Source organism: Bufo gargarizans, chromosome 2 (assembly GCF_014858855.1).
Source record: "Bufo gargarizans isolate SCDJY-AF-19 chromosome 2, ASM1485885v1, whole genome shotgun sequence".
Taxonomy (NCBI): Eukaryota; Metazoa; Chordata; class Amphibia; order Anura; family Bufonidae; genus Bufo; species Bufo gargarizans.
In genome coordinates this window covers 33133971-33150766 of record NC_058081.1, presented here as the reverse complement: position 1 = coordinate 33150766, position 16796 = coordinate 33133971, and the positions used below count along the sequence as shown (strand labels likewise).

General features: G+C 45.6%; 1 protein-coding gene across 1 annotated transcript in view; it reads right to left on the bottom strand.

The window, feature by feature from the left end:
• LOC122927157 (venom factor-like) overlaps positions 1–16796 on the bottom strand; it is a 150633-nt gene that overhangs the window by 56973 nt on the left and 76864 nt on the right. The window contains 2 exon segments of the mRNA XM_044278754.1: positions 11608–11758; positions 14676–14774. Of these exon segments, the coding sequence (XP_044134689.1) occupies positions 11608–11758; positions 14676–14774 (250 nt within the window).

Below are 16796 nucleotides of genomic sequence, written 5' to 3'. Positions count from 1 at the left end.
AGCCTGAAGTGAGGCATTAACGTTCTGAACCTTAGCACAATCTGCATGACCAGGCATATACATGCGAGACACGGGCTGCAGTGGAGTAAGCACCTTCAAAACCAAGAAAGGGCTCAGGCCTCTCCTGCTCCCTCTTCTGCTGCTGCCTCGGCCTCTTCCTCCACCTCTGGAGGAACGTTGGCACCTGCCGCCCAGCAAACAGAGGATGTGCCACCAACAACACCACCTCCGTCACCAAGCATCTCCACCATGTCACACGGAAGTGTTCAGCTCTCCATCTCACAAACCTTCGAGAGAAAGCGTAAATTCCTACCTAGCCACCCTCGATCCATGGCCCTGAATGCCAGCATTTCTAAACTACTGGCCTTTGAAATGCTGTCATTCAGGCTGGTAGAGACGGACAGCTTCAAAATGCTCATGTTGCTTGCTGTCCCACAGTACGTCGTTCCCAGCCGCCACTACTTCTCCAGGAGAGCCGTGCCCTCCCTGCACAACCAAGTATCGGATAAAATCAAGTGTGCACTGCGCAACGCCATCTGTGGCAAGCTCCACCAAACCACAGATACGTGGACCAGTAAGCACGGCCATGGACGCCATATCTCCCTAACTGCACACTGGGTAAATGTAGTGGCGGCTGGGCCCCAGGCGGAGAGCTGTTTGGCGCACTTTCTTCCGCCGCCAAGGATTGCAGGGCATCATTCTTTGCCTCCTGTTGCCTCCTCTTCCTACTCGGCTTCCTCCTCCTCTTCTACCACCTCCTCATCCGGTCAGCGACAGACCTTCACCACCAACTTCAGCACAGCCAGGGGTAAACGTCAGATGTGTTTGGGGGACAGGCCCCACACCGCGCAGGAGTTGTGGCGGGGTATAGAACAACAAACCGATGAGTAGTTGCTGCCAGTGGGCCTCAAGCCCGGCCTGGTGGTGTGCGATAATGGGCGAAATCTCGTTGCAGCTCTGGGACTAGCCAGTTTGACGCACATCCCTTGCCTGGCGAATGTGCTGAATTTGGTGGTGCAGAAATTCATTTACAACTACCCCGACATGTCAGAGCTGCTGCATAAAGTGCGGGCCGTCTGTGCGCACGTCCCGTGTTCTCATCCTGCCGCTGCTCGGCTGTCTGCTCTACAGCGTAACTTTGGCCTTCCCGCTCACCGCCTCATATGCAACTTGCCCACCAGGTGGATCTCCACCTTGCACATGCTGGAGAGACTGTGCGAGCAGCAGCAGGCCATAGTGGAGTTTCAGCTGCAGCACGCACGGGTCAGTCGCACTACAGAACAGCACCACTTCACCACCAATGACTGGGCCTCCATGCGAAACCTGTGTGCCCTGTTGTGCTGTTTCGAGTACTTCACCAACATGGCCAGTGGCGATGACGCCGTTATCAGCATTACAATACCACTTCTATGTCTCCTTGAGAAAACACTTAGGGCGATGATGGAAGAGGATGTGGCCCAGGACGAGGAGGAGGAAGAGGGGTCATCTCTAACACTTTCAGGTCAGTCTTTTTAGAAGTGGCTCAGAAAGAGGATTTTTGCAACAGCAGAGGCCAGGTACAAATTTGGCCAGCCAGGGCCCACTACTGGAGGACGAGGAGGAGGATGGGGATGAAGCATGTTCACAGCGGGGTGGCATCCAACGCAGCTCGGGCCCATAACTGGTGCGTGGCTGGGGGGATACGGAGGACACAGACGATATGCCTCCCTCAGAGAACAGCTTGTCCTTAGCTCTGGGCAGCCTGGCACACATGAGCGACTACATGCTGCAGTGCCTGCGCAACGACTGCAGAGTTGCCCACATTTTAACGTGTGCTGACTACTGGGTGGCCACTGTGCTGGATCCCCGTTACAAAGACAATGTGCCGTCCTTAATTCCCTCACTTGAGCGTGATCGGAAGATGCGCGACTATAGGAGCTTGCTGGTAGACGCGCTCCTGAGAGCATTCCCGACTGACGCCGGGGGACAAGTAGAAGCACAAGGCGAAGGCAGGGGAGGAGGAAGAGGTCGCCAACGTAGCTGTGTCACCGCCAGCACCTCAGAAGGCAGGGTTAGCATGGCCGACATGTGGAAAAGCTTTGTCGCCTCGCCGCAACAACCGACCCCAACTGCTGATATGGAGTGTGTTAGCAGGAGGCAGCATTTGAACAACATGGTGGAACAGTACCTGTGTACACGACTACACGTACTGACTGATGGTTCTGCCCCATTCAACTTCTGGGTCTACAATTTGTCCACATGGCCAGAGCTTGCCCTGTATGCCTTTGAGGTGCTGGCCTGCCCTGCAGCCAGTGTACTCTCTGAACGTGTATTTAGCACGGCAGGAGGCGTCATTACAGACAGACGAATTTTTGTAATAAAAAAATCGGGGGCACATCAAAATTAGGATGAGAGTGCCGGCACACGGTATAAAACGCATGTAATGTAATTCAAAAGAAAATAGAATACCGAGATAATAGCCGCACATCTAAAAAAGTATCAAATTTATTTAGGACAACAGACACGACAAAGAATAAGTTAAAAACATTGTATACAATGGATCTGGGCCATGAGAACTGATCATATGCACATGCCCTCCTGACTCACCACAACACCATAGACATTCCCCCACAAATACAAATAAACAGAGAAGTAAAATGCATGTAATCCATCAACAATAAAATTATTGGAGAGCTGTAATACTTATCATTTAAGATGACATGGTGGGGGTATGCGTGGTGGTCAGGAAACAAGCCCAACGCGTATCGCCAGGCTCTGCTGGCTTCCTCAGGGGTGCAGCCGCCTGTCCACAGCCAACGTGGACAAGCTCACGTTCATTAAAATGAACCAGGCTTGGATCCCACAAGACTTGTCTGTCCCTTGTGCAGAATAGACATTTATACCAGCATCAAACATACGTTCTTGTACTCAAGTCAAGTGCAATGATTCTTTGTTTTCTTTTTTCTTATTTGTCCCAATATTGTGGGGGCTACCTACCCCAATAAAAAATATTTTAAAACAAAATTGTTGACTACCTGTTCCTCCTCCATTGCTGCCTCCACCTATAACACCACATTTACCGCCTCCTCAACCTCCGACTCCATATCCACCTCCTTCTCTGAATTTGTAATTTTTAGTTATTTTATTTAATTTTAAGTTATTTCCCTATCCACATTTGTTTGCAGAGCAGTTGCCATGCTCTTAAGCACATTTTACTGCCTTTTACATCCCTCTAGCCTTTTCAAGGACTATTTTAGAGCCATTTTAATTTTAAAAAAGTGGCAATTTTAGTGCCCTAAATTGAGAAAATTCTTATTTTCAATTGTCGGGTGACATTTTACCATTTTTTATTTTGTATACAAACCCCTGCTGTGCCTGGGTGACAGGGGCCTAAATTTCTCAAAATCCTCTGTTGTATTGCTGGGTGACATGAACCCACTTTTGCCGTGAATGAACCCCTGCTGTGCCTGGGTGACAGGGGCCTAAATATCTCAAAATCCTCTGTTGTATTGCTGGGTGACATGTGTAGTGTCCCACTACGTAACTGTGGGCACTACTCAAGGGTAAATTGGGTCACGTTGTTCTCCACCTCTTGTGGAACATGATACATGGTAATGGTAGAAAGGGCAGAAGGATATTTACAACAAGAGGATTTATACCGGAGGAAGGTCTCCCTACCCAAGGATAAAGCCAGCTATTAGGCATACGGGCCTTGGAGAAAGCCAGACAGGATCTGAAGAAAGTACAGCCTGATCTGTGAGTGTTATTCCCTCTGAGTATCTTAAAAAGACTTTGCCTGCCATTTATGTGAAACCTGCCTGTTACCAAGATTTTGCATATGGAGCTAACTGAATGCCTGTACATAGTTGAACTGTTCAGTAAAAAGGAGTTCTGGTTCACTACAACTTTGTGTACCTCAATTATTCCTACAATAAATCGGTGTGCCACCGTTACCGGCACTGGCGTCATGAACTATAAGGGATCTTGCCACCGACACGCTAAACCTACAACACTCAGTTCACCTCACGTACCACCAGGCCTGGTCCCTATACCCAGAGAGTGCCCCAGAGGATCTATGTGCCAGCCTCTCCATCACTACTGTACGCCTGCCCAGGGTATACAACAAACTGTGAGTACCAAGAGCTACCCTAGGTCTGTTAACTGACCCCCGTGACCTCACATTCGCTCACCGTAAGGGACTGGCGTACTGCACATGTACCCCCTTTTGCCGTGAATGAACCCCTGCTCTGCATTGCTGACAGGGAACAAAATTTAGTGAAAACATCTGTTACTGATCGGAAGATGCGCGAGCTGATGATAGCATTCCCACCTGACAGCGGGGGCACAGTGGAAGCACAAGGCGAAGGCAGAGGAGGAGGAAGAGGTCGCCAACGCAGCTGGGGCGCCACCAGCACCTGAGAAGGCAGGGTTAGCATGGCCCAAATGTGGAAAAGCTTTGTCAGCCTTGGAGGTGCTGACCTGCCCTGCAGCCAGTGTATAGTGTGAACGTGTGTTTAGCACGGCAGAGAGCATTATCACAGGCCGCAGCCAACGTGGACAAGCTTACGTTTATTAAAATGAACCAGGCATGGATCCCACAGGACTTGTTCGTACCTTGTGCAGAATAGACATTTATTCCAGCCTCAACCATCCATTCTTGTACTCAAGTGCACTTATTCTTAGTTTTATTTTGTTATATGTGCAATCAATTTAAAAATAAAAAACAACACAAATCAGTGTTGGCTACCTATTCCTCCTTCACTGCTGCTTCCACCTACACTGCACTGTCAACCTACAGAGGATCTGTCTGCTCTCCTGTGTGGTGTAGTATAGAGGATCTGTCAGCTCTCCTGTGTGGTGTAGTATAGAGGATCTGTCAGCTCTCCTGTGTGGTGTAGTATAGAGGATCTGTCAGCTCTCCTGTGTGGTGTAGTATAGAGGATCTGTCTGCTCTCCTGTGTGGTGTAGTATAGAGGATCTGTCTGCTCTCCTGTGTGGTGTAGTATAGAGGATCTGTCAGCTCTCCTGTGTGGTGTAGTATAGAGGATCTGTCAGCTCTCCTGTGTGGTGTAGTATAGAGGATCTGTCAGCTCTCCTGTGTGGTGTAGTATAGAGGATCTGTCAGCTCTCCTGTGTGGTGTAGTATAGAGGATCTGTCAGCTCTCCTGTGTGGTGTAGTATAGAGGATCTGTCAGCTCTCCTGTGTGGTGTAGTATAGAGGATCTGTCAGGCTCTCCTGTGTGGTGTAGTATAGAGGATCTGTCAGCTCTCCTGTGTGGTGTAGTATAGAGCATCTGTCGCTCTCCTGTGTGGTGTAGTATAGAGCATCTGTCGGCTCTCCTGTGTGGTGTAGTATAGGGGATCTGTCGGCTCTCCTGTGTGGTGTAGTATAGAGGATCTGTCGGCTCTCCTGTGTGGTGTAGTATAGAGGATCTGTCGGCTCTCCTGTGTGGTGTAGTATAGAGGATCTGTCGGCTCTCCTGTGTGGTGTAGTATAGAGGATCTGTCAGCTCTCCTGTGTGGTGTAGTATAGAGGATCTGTCAGCTCTCCTGTGTGGTGTAGTATAGAGGATCTGTCTGCTCTCCTGTGTGGTGTAGTATAGAGGATCTGTCTGCTCTCCTGTGTGGTGTAGTATAGAGGATCTGTCAGCTCTCCTGTGTGGTGTAGTATAGAGGATCTGTCAGCTCTCCTGTGTGGTGTAGTATAGAGGATCTGTCAGCTCTCCTGTGTGGTGTAGTATAGAGGATCTGTCGGCTCTCCTGTGTGGTGTAGTATAGAGGATCTGTCAGCTCTCCTGTGTGGTGTAGTATAGAGGATCTGTCGGCTCTCCTGTGTGGTGTAGTATAGAGGATCTGTCGGCTCTCCTGTGTGGTGTAGTATAGAGGATCTGTCGGCTCTCCTGTGTGGTGTAGTATAGAGGATCTGTCAGCTCTCCTGTGTGGTGTAGTATAGAGGATCTGTCTGCTCTCCTGTGTGGTGTAGTATAGAGGATCTGTCAGCTCTCCTGTGTGGTGTAGTATAGAGGATCTGTCAGCTCTCCTGTGTGGTGTAGTATAGAGGATCTGTCAGCTCTCCTGTGTGGTGTAGTATAGAGGATCTGTCGGCTCTCCTGTGTGGTGTAGTATAGAGGATCTGTCAGCTCTCTTGTGTGGTGTAGTATAGAGCATCTGTCAGCTCTCCTGTGTGGTGTAGTATAGGGGATCTGTCGGCTCTCCTGTGTGGTGTAGTATAGAGGATCTGTCGGCTCTCCTGTGTGGTGTAGAATAGAGGATCTGTCGGCTCTCCTGTGTGGTGTAGTATAGAGGATCTGTCGGCTCTCCTGTGTGGTGTAGTATAGAGGATCTGTCAGCTCTCCTATGTGGTGTAGTATAGAGGATCTGTCGGCTCTCCTGTGTGGTGTAGTATAGAGGATCTGTCGGCTCTCCTGTTGGTGTAGTATAAAGGATATTCGCTCTCCTGTGTGGTGTAGTATAGAGGATCTGTCAGCTCTCCTATGTGGTGTAGTATAGAGGGATCTGTCGGCTCTCCTGTGTGGTGTAGTATAGAGGATATGTCAGCTCTCCTGTGTGGTGTAGTATAGAGGATCTGTCGGCTCTCCTGTGTGGTGTAGTATAGAGGATATGTCAGCTCTCCTGTGTGGTGTAGTATAGAGGATCTGTCAGCTCTCCTGTGTGGTGTAGTATAGAGGATCTGTCAGCTCTCCTGTGTGGTGTAGTATAGAGGATCTGTCGGCTCTCCTGTGTGGTGTAGTATAGAGGATCTGTCAGCTCTCCTGTGTGGTGTAGTATAGAGGATCTGTCAGCTCTCCTGTGTGGTGTAGTATAGAGGATCTGTCGGCTCTCCTGTGTGGTGTAGTATAGAGGATCTGTCGGCTCTCCTGTGTGGTGTAAGTATAGAGGATCTGTCGGCTCTCCTGTGTGGTGTAGTATAGAGGATCTGTCAGCTCTCCTGTGTGGTGTAGTCTTAGAGGATCTGTCAGCTCTCCTAGTGTGGTGTAGTTATAGAGGATCTGTCGGCTCTCCTGTGTGTGGTGTAGTATAGAGGAATCTGTCGGCTCTCCTGTGTGGTGTAGTCTAGAGGATCTGCGCTCTCCTGTGTGGTGTAGTATAGAGGATCTGTCAGCTCTCCTGTGTGGTGTAGTATAAGAGGATCTGTCGGCTCTTCCTGTGTGGTGTAGTATAGAGGATCTGCAGCTCTCCTGTGTGGTGTAGTATAGAGGATCTGTCAGCCTGTGTGGTGTAGTATAGAGGATCTGTCTGCTCTCCTGTGTGGTGTAGTATAGAGGATCTGTCAGGCTCTCCTGTGTGGTGTAGTATAGAGGATCTGTCAGCTCTCCTGTGTGGTGTAGTATAGAGGATCTGTCAGCTCTCTCTGTTGGTGTAGTATAGAGGATCTGTCAGCTCTCCTGTGTGGTGTAGTATAGAGGATCTGTCAGCTCTCCTGTGTGGTGTAGTATAGAGGATCTGTCAGCTTCTCCTGTGTGGTGTAGTATAGAGGATCTGTCAGCTCTCCTGTGTGGTGTAGTATAGAGGATCTGTCAGCTCTCCTGTGTGGTGTAGTATAGAGGATCTGTCAGCTCTCCTGTGTGGTGTAGTATAGAGGATCTGTCAGGCTCTCCTGTGTGGTGTAGTATAGAGGATCTGTCAGCTCTCCTGTGTGGTGTAGTATAGAGGATCTGTCAGCTCTCCTGTGTGGTGTAGTATAGAGGATCTGTCGGCTCTCCTGTGTGGTGTAGTATAGAGGATCTGTCAGGCTCTCCTGTGTGGTGTAGTATAGAGGATCTGTCGGCTCTCCTGTGTGGTGTAGTATAGAGGATCTGTCAGCTCTCCTGTGTGGTGTAGTATAGAGGATCTGTCAGCTCTCCTGTGTGGTGTAGTATAGAGGATCTGTCAGCTCTCCTGTGTGGTGTAGTATAGAGGATCTGTCAGGCTCTCCTGTGTGGTGTAGTATAGAGGATCTGTCAGCTCTCCTGTGTGGTGTAGTATAGAGGATCTGTCAGCTCTCCTGTGTGGTGTAGTATAGAGGATCTGTCAGGCTCTCCTGTGTGGTGTAGTATAGAGGATCTGTCAGCTCTCCTGTGTGGTGTAGTATAGAGGATCTGTCAGCTCTCCTGTGTGGTGTAGTATAGAGGATCTGTCAGCTCTCCTGTGTGGTGTAGTATAGAGGATCTGTCAGCTCTCCTGTGTGGTGTAGTATAGAGGATCTGTCAGCTCTCCTGTGTGGTGTAGTATAGGATCTGTCGGCTCTCTGTGGTGTAGTAGGAATCTGGCCTCTCCTGTGTGGTGTAGTATAGAGGATCTGTCGGCTCTCCTGTGTGGTGTAGTATAGAGGATCTGTCGGCTCTCCTGTGTGGTGTAGTATAGAGGATCTGTCAGCTCTCCTGTGTGGTGTAGTATAGAGGATCTGTCAGCTCTCCTGTGTGGTGTAGTATAGAGGATCTGTCGGCTCTCCTGTGTGGTGTAGTATAGAGGATCTGTCAGCTCTCCTGTGTGGTGTAGTATAGAGGATCTGTCGGCTCTCCTGTGTGGTGTAGTATAGAGGATCTGTCAGCTCTCCTGTGTGGTGTAGTATAGAGGATCTGTCAGCTCTCCTGTGTGGTGTAGTATAGAGGATCTGTCAGCTCTCCTGTGTGGTGTAGTATAGAGGATCTGTCAGCTCTCCTGTGTGGTGTAGTATAGAGGATCTGTCAGCTCTCCTGTGTGGTGTAGTATAGAGGATCTGTCAGCTCTCCTGTGTGGTGTAGTATAGAGGATCTGTCAGCTCTCCTGTGTGGTGTAGTATAGAGGATCTGTCAGCTCTCCTGTGTGGTGTAGTATAGAGGATCTGTCAGCTCTCCTGTGTGGTGTAGTATAGAGGATCTGTCAGCTCTCCTGTGTGGTGTAGTATAGAGGATCTGTCAGCTCTCCTGTGTGGTGTAGTATAGAGGATCTGTCAGCTCTCCTGTGTGGTGTAGTATAGAGGATCTGTCAGCTCTCCTGTGTGGTGTAGTATAGAGGATCTGTCGGCTCTCCTGTGTGGTGTAGTATAGAGGATCTGTCAGCTCTCCTGTGTGGTGTAGTATAGAGGATCTGTCAGCTCTCCTGTGTGGTGTAGTATAGAGGATCTGTCAGCTCTCCTGTGTGGTGTAGTATAGAGGATCTGTCAGCTCTCCTTTGTGGTGTAGTATAGAGGATCTGTCAGCTCTCCTGTGTGGTGTAGTATAGAGGATCTGTCAGCTCTCCTGTGTGGTGTAGTATAGAGGATCTGTCGGCTCTCCTGTGTGGTGTAGTATAGAGGATCTGTCAGCTCTCCTGTGTGGTGTAGTATAGAGGATCTGTCAGCTCTCCTGTGTGGTGTAGTATAGAGGATCTGTCAGCTCTCCTGTGTGGTGTAGTATAGAGGATCTGTCAGCTCTCCTGTGTGGTGTAGTATAGAGGATCTGTCAGCTCTCCTGTGTGGTGTAGTATAGAGGATCTGTCAGCTCTCCTGTGTGGTGTAGTATAGAGGATCTGTCAGCTCTCCTGTGTGGTGTAGTATAGAGGATCTGTCAGGCTCTCCTGTGTGGTGTAGTATAGAGGATCTGTCAGCTCTCCTGTGTGGTGTAGTATAGAGGATCTGTCAGCTCTCCTGTGTGGTGTAGTATAGAGGATCTGTCGGCTCTCCTGTGTGGTGTAGTATAGAGGATCTGTCAGCTCTCCTGTGTGGTGTAGTATAGAGGATCTGTCAGCTCTCCTGTGTGGTGTAGTATAGAGGATCTGTCAGCTCTCCTGTGTGGTGTAGTATAGAGGATCTGTCGGCTCTCCTGTGTGGTGTAGTATAGAGGATCTGTCGGCTCTCCTGTGTGGTGTAGTATAGAGGATCTGTCGGCTCTCCTGTGTGGTGTAGTTAGAGGATCTGTCGGCTCTCCTGTGTGGTGTAGTATAGAGGATCTGTCAGCTCTCCTGTGTGGTGTAGTATAGAGGATCTGTCGGCTCTCCTGTGTGGTGTAGTATAGAGGATCTGTCAGGCTCTCCTGTGTGGTGTAGTATAGAGGATCTGTCGGCTCTCCTGTGTGGTGTAGTATAGAGGATCTGTCGGCTCTCCTGTGTGGTGTAGTATAGAGGATCTGTCAGCTCTCCTGTGTGGTGTAGTATAGAGGATCTGTCAGCTCTCCTGTGTGGTGTAGTATAGAGGATCTGTCAGCTCTCCTGTGTGGTGTAGTATAGAGGATCTGTCAGCTCTCCTGTATGGTGTAGTATAGAGGATCTGTCAGCTCTCCTGTGTGGTGTAGTATAGAGGATCTGTCAGCTCTCCTGTGTGGTGTAGTATAGAGGATCTGTCGGCTCTGCTGTGTGGTATAGTATAGAGGATCTGTCAGCTCTCCTGTGTGGTGTAGTATAGAGGATCTGTCGGCTCTCCTGTGTGGTGTAGTTTAGAGGATCTGTCGGCTCTCCTGTGTGGTGTAGTATAGAGGATCTGTCGGCTCTCTTGTGTGGTGTAGTTTAGAGGATCTGTCGGCTCTCCTGTGTGGTGTAGTATAGAGGATCTGTCGGCTCTCCTGTGTGGTGAAGTGTAGAGGATCTGTCGGCTCTCATGTGTGGTGTAGTTTAGAGGATCTGTCAGCTCTCCTGTGCGGTGTAGTATAGAGGATCTGTCAGCTCTCCTGTGTGGTGTCAGTAATATAGTTAGACAATCTGTTTTTGAACAATATTGTGGGCACATTAAGGGGCACATTTATTTAGACCGTTGTTTTAGAAGCTTGTAATAAACCTTTTAAACTGGCGGTGGATTCGCCGGAGTTATCAAGTGGCACCGGTCTCTTCATAACGTCTGTGGATCTTCTATCAGTTCCAAATGTAAAACAGTTACCGAGCTGTCTTACATTTAGACCTTTTTCTATGACTGAAACAGGCATTGAAAATGGTAAATTATAGAGCCTTGCCAGCCCGTCCCCTTCCCCACCCATGTCCACTTTTTTAGACCTGGCGTGATAGGGGAGAAGTCTCAGACTGCAGCGCAACTAACCGCTGCACCGCAATCTGCGCCTGAAATATGCCTAATAAATGAAGCTTAATTACCTGTACCGCCATTGGCTCACAGATATGCCTCCAGCTCTTTTTTAAATCCTGGCATTTTGTGCCATTACTACTTGGGGTAGACACTCCACAACTTGATGCTGTATTTGTAAAAAAAATCTTTCCTGTATTCATCTCTTAATTACCTTTCCTCAACACAAAGATTGTCCCCTGGTCTTTTGTGTGAATACATTATGTGACTTTTCTTGGTATTGACCACCCAATTATGCTTACATGTAAAGCAGAGCCTCTCTAAGGCGTCAACCGTAATACTATTCTGGCTAAGGCCTGTTTTGCACCACATATGAAGGAAGACATCTGTGATTCACAGCCAGCAGTTCTTTTTCTATTTCTTGCACTTACATATTCTGCACTGCTTCACAGACATTATCATCACTCACTGTCCCAAGTGAGGAGGTCTCTTTTTAATTTCCCGTCGTCATGTGAGGAAATCCACACAATCATAAGAAGAACATGCAAACTCCATGCTGATGTTTCTCATGGTCAGATTATAACCTACAACCGCTATAATGAGACCACCATGCTGGCCAGTTCTCCGCAACCCTCAAACCACCTACCGTACATAAACCTTACCTTTTGCTACAGACAGAAGCTTCTGTGGGTCCTTTAGTCTGCCAGCCAAAGCAAGGGCATATGATGTGATTGCAACTGAATGTGGTTTCTTCAGTTTTTTATAGTGTTCCTCTATGTAGGTCACCGCTTTATTAATGCTGACATGCAGATTCTTAAAGGAAGGAAGAAAACTTTAGCAAACATTTGGAACATATCCCGTATCAAAAGCAGTGACAGTTATTAACATCTTATGTCTCTTAAAAGGTTTATCAAATACAGAAGCACTGTCATAACATTGTAATGAAGTGACTTCTACTAGATAAGGGTTAAGGAAAGAAAGTAACAAGCGTTAAGCAAATCTATAGGCTCCCGTTATAGCGACAAAGACCATTAGAGCCTTTTGGCCTCCCTGGGTGGTATATCTCTTGGGAACCATCTTTTTCACTATATTAACTAGTGCAGCAGACTGTGCTGTTCCATGCCGGGCATCCCAGTGAGCTTGCACAAGCCATTCTTACCTAGTCAAAATGTCTATTGTAGCCTTCATTATGCCACAAGTCTTAAAGGAGCTACTACACAAAAACTGTAGCATTGGGATACAGCTCCTGCTCAGATGGGGTTGTATGCACCACTGCAGCCAATGACCGAGTTTCAGATTCAGTTGTTTCATGTCCACATGTACATCACTGCTTGACCATGTGCTGCTTGGGGACGCAGGAAGGCTGGAGCCAGTCATTGGCTGCAGCCGTAGATACATAACCTTATCTACGCAGGAAGTTGAGAGATGGGACCACAAATCCAGTGAAGACAGCCTAGGAACCTGAGAGTCGCAACCCAATGGCAGCGACCAGGTGAGTATGGATTTCTCCACAGTTCCCCATGCTTGGGGTTAGATAAAAAAATATATAATACAACCTGGACAGCCTTTATAAGACAGTCTACCTGTACACAGCAGTGCTCAACAAAGTCTTTGTATAGTGTAGCTAGGCTAAAGATCTAAATTCTACCTTCCCTTTAAGAATGACTCGCCAAAATTTGCAGATACTACAGAACATGACTCTACACAGTTAAAACTGGTTGTCTGGTCTGACTGTTTAATTTTTTTTATTCCTTTTCCAGAACATGATTAAGGAGGGTGGTCTGCTTTTAACAGAATTCAGGGATCAGCATGACTGCAGCTACATGGACTGGAGACGTTCATTGTCTTCTATTGGGGAGTGTTGTGGGCATGCTCAATGACCTGTACAGAGGTCATTGTCCACCAAGTGTAAAATGTGAACCATGACCATCAACTATTTAGACAGGTTTGATCCTACATTACACATATACTCTTCTGGGTGCTATTTATCATTAGGGAGACTAAAAAATGTGCATGAATATTGTATGCCAGGTGATTTCCAGGAAGAATATATGTACATTTACATATGTTAATTCTTTCTGGCAGTAGATAGGATATTACCTCTTCATTTTTGTCAAGCATGCCAATTTGCATACCTTTGGGTTTCTGGGACAGATATTAAAATTAGCTTTTCTTCCAAAACATAGAAGAATGCTAATCAAAAAGCTATTGAAAATAAGTTTAACAAACTAGATTGAAACAATGTCATTTTCTGATGGCACGCTCCCTTTTTTGGGGGGCTTCTGCATCCTCCAATATTGAGCACAAGGAAATTAATCTGTCAATTTTACACGCGGCTATTCCACACATCACCCCTGGGAATACGTTGGTCAGGAAGCTAAAGTACGGAGATCAAAATTTTCTGAATGCTTCAGATTGTGTATGTCTTAGCACACCTGACTTCATGGTCCCTCTGTAACACAGTTCCCTCCATTGCAGATATGCAATTAGACCTTTGTCCTTTCCACTTGCTGACCCAGTGGAATGTTAGACTTACCAATAAAGGAGTTTTCCAGTAGTTAGATATGGTCCAACACTCAGCACCCCCACCAATTAACTGTTTTGAGCAGCTGTCAATGTAATAATCTACAGTGGATGCAACCAGCAGGCGGGATGTTTCATCCATTGTGTAGTGGTCATGTTGGGGTACTGCAGCTCAGCTTCCATTCAAGTAAATTAGAGCTGTGCTGCAGTACACCGGCAACAGCAACTCTGGTTTCTCCGAATGGCAATGTGGAACTGTAGTGTAAAACAATGGTGAAAATCATGCTACAGGAGGACAATGAATAAAGGTCTGGTGTGCCAAGAGATAATCAACCTCCTGGCTGTAGAGAATTACTTCCTTTGAGAGAGTTAGAGAGAAAAACAGGAACCGTGAAGTCTAGGACTTTAGATAGTACCACTGACTGAGCACCATTAAAGAGTCTCTGCCCTGCACCTCATAGAAAGAGTAATCCAAAGGTCTTCCTTCTGTGGCTGACCAGACTTGTCTATAAAGTATCTTAGGGAATCCTAAAGGTCAAATAGGATTATGGTTTATCATGTGGGACTTGCTGTTTTGGAATCCATCTCCTTTATTCTGTGTATCTGGTAAAATGCTGAGTTACCCTAGTGTATCAGATTGCTTGGTTCTCTAAAAAGGTGATGGTGTATGGCAGCAGACTTTGGTGCTTGGACATCAGCATGAACTGCAGCTGTCACTGTTGGCACTGTGTGTGACTGCTGGGCGTTTCTCATCACTACAAGTACATCTGCTAAGAATGTGATGAAAAATATCAATGAGCCACTGCTAGGATGTACAGAGATAGAGGCGCTGATAACTAAGGTTTGCAGCACCCTAATGGTTGATAAGCATAACTTCTGAAAATGCTGTAGTTACTGGTTGCACGCCATATGATCTATGGAGATGCCTATAAGGTAATGGTCATATGACCTAGAAAGAACCTCTGTAACAGCTGGTCAATGGGGTCCTCCGTCAGGAGTTGATGTCCTCAGCCTTAGATCTGGTCTGACTGAACATCTGAGTTTCACCGTTACCAAATAAAATTTTGAAAATGGCAACTGTCTCTGCTCTTACTCCATCTACATATTACGTATGCGTAGAGTGTCCACCGTCTGACCACTGTGCCAGTGAAACAACTCCCTACAGGTCATGTTGTTAGTTAATGAGTTCTTTCTACAAGTCACTTACATTGACAGAACTGGCGCAGAGTTTTTGACTTTCCAAAAGACTAATAACAACAAAAGCCGTCACAGCAACATCAACATCTGTCGAACCCGCAAGACCACCCTGAGAAAAAGAAAAAATTATTTTTAGGAGGCGACATCATCACTGAATCTTTACAGTTTCTTAAGCTTTGCTGAAGCCTGTGTTGCCTGACCACCACAAGATGACACTCAACAAACCCCAACACAAGACACTTAGGGAGAGTTCATATCTCCGTATTATTTACCATTCTTCTAATCCATCAGAAGAACAGAACAGAAAAAAAAAAAAAGGATTTTGTAAAAGAACAGAGCCTGTGTATCAGTTTATGCACAGGATTGTTTTTTTTACAGGATCTTGTAAAAAAACTAAAAGTGATCCTGTTGCAAATTGTTGCCATTTCCATCTGAAATCAGTTTTTTTTTGGGCAGGAGAAAAAAAGTCAGATGAAAATGGATCTCAGACGGAAATGGCTCAAACAGATGCCAAATCTGCAATAGGACCGGTTGTTTCACAGAATCCTGTTTTCAGTAGAAAAGTAGGAGAAGAAAAAAAAGGATATATATATATATATATATAACTCCCCTTCTCCAAATTTGAAATAAAAATAAACAATAAAAAAAATCATAAGCACCACCATGTCCAAAAATGCCCCTACTATTAACCCTTTGAGGAAGCTATTTTTCACCTTAAGGACAAGGCCATATTTTTGCAAATCTGACGTGTCACTTTATGTTATAATTTTGGAATCCCTTTGCTTATCCAAGCCTTTCTGAGATTGTTTTCTCATGACACAATGTACTTCATAACATTGGTAAATTTTAGTAGATATGCATTAAAAAAAATCCCAAATTTTATAAAAATTTTGAAAAATTAGCAATTTTCTAAATTTGAATTTCTCTGCTTTTAAGGCAGATAGCTATACCTCATAAAATAGTTATTACTTTACATTTACCATATGTCTTTATGTTGGCATCATTTTGTAAATGTCATTTATTTTTTTTGAACCTTAGAAGAATTAGAATGTTAGAAGCAATTGTTAAAATGTTTAAGAAAAATTCCAAAACCCACTTTTTTAAGGACCAGTTCAGTTATGAAGTCCCTTTGTGGGGCATACATAGTAGAAATCACCCATAAATGACCATTTTAGAAACTACATTCCCTTAATTTATTCAAAGCTGATTTTAAAAACTTTGTTACCCCTTTAGGCATTTCAGAAGAATAAAAGGAAAATGGATACAATTTTTTTTTTTGTCAGATTTTCCATTTTAATAAATTTTTTATGCTCTAACACATCAAGGGTTAACAGCCAAACAAAACTCAATATCTACAGGTGAAACTCGAAAAATTAGAATATCGTGCAAAAGTTCATTTATTTCAGTAATGCAAATTAAAAGGAATTGCATTGATGCAGCTTAAAATTAGAATTTTGTGAAAAGGTTCAATATTCTAGGCTCATAGTGTCACACTCTAGTCAGATAATTAATCCATATCACCTGAGCAAAGGGTACCTCAAAATTGAGACTTTGGGGTTTCATAAGCTGTAAACCATAATCATCCAAATCATAACAAATAAAGGCTTGAAATATCTCGCTTTGCATGTAATGAGTTTATCTCATATGTTAGTTTCACCTTTTAAGTTGCATTACTGAAATAAATGAACTTTGCACGATATTGAAATTTTTCGAGTTTCACCTGTATTACCCTGATTCTGCAGTTTTCTGAAAAAAAACATATGTGGTCGTAATTTGCTGTATGGGTGCACAGCAGGGAGCAGAAGGAAAGAAACGCCATAGGGTTTCTGGAGGGCAGATTTAACAGAACTGGTTTTTAGGTACCATTTCACATTTTAAGCCCCTTAATGCACCCCTACCTTAAAAACTCCCAAAAAGTGACGCCATTTTGGGCTCCTTTTTTGCGGGAAGACTTGACATTTTAATTAGTACAATTTTTGGGTAAATATGTCAATATCAAATATCAAATTTTTTGATCATTCTATATTACACTGTGACAAGGTGACCCAAAAATTGGTTGTTTTTGCACAGTTTTTATAAATTTTTTTACAACATTCCCCTTGGGGGGTAGATCATGTGATATTTTTATAGA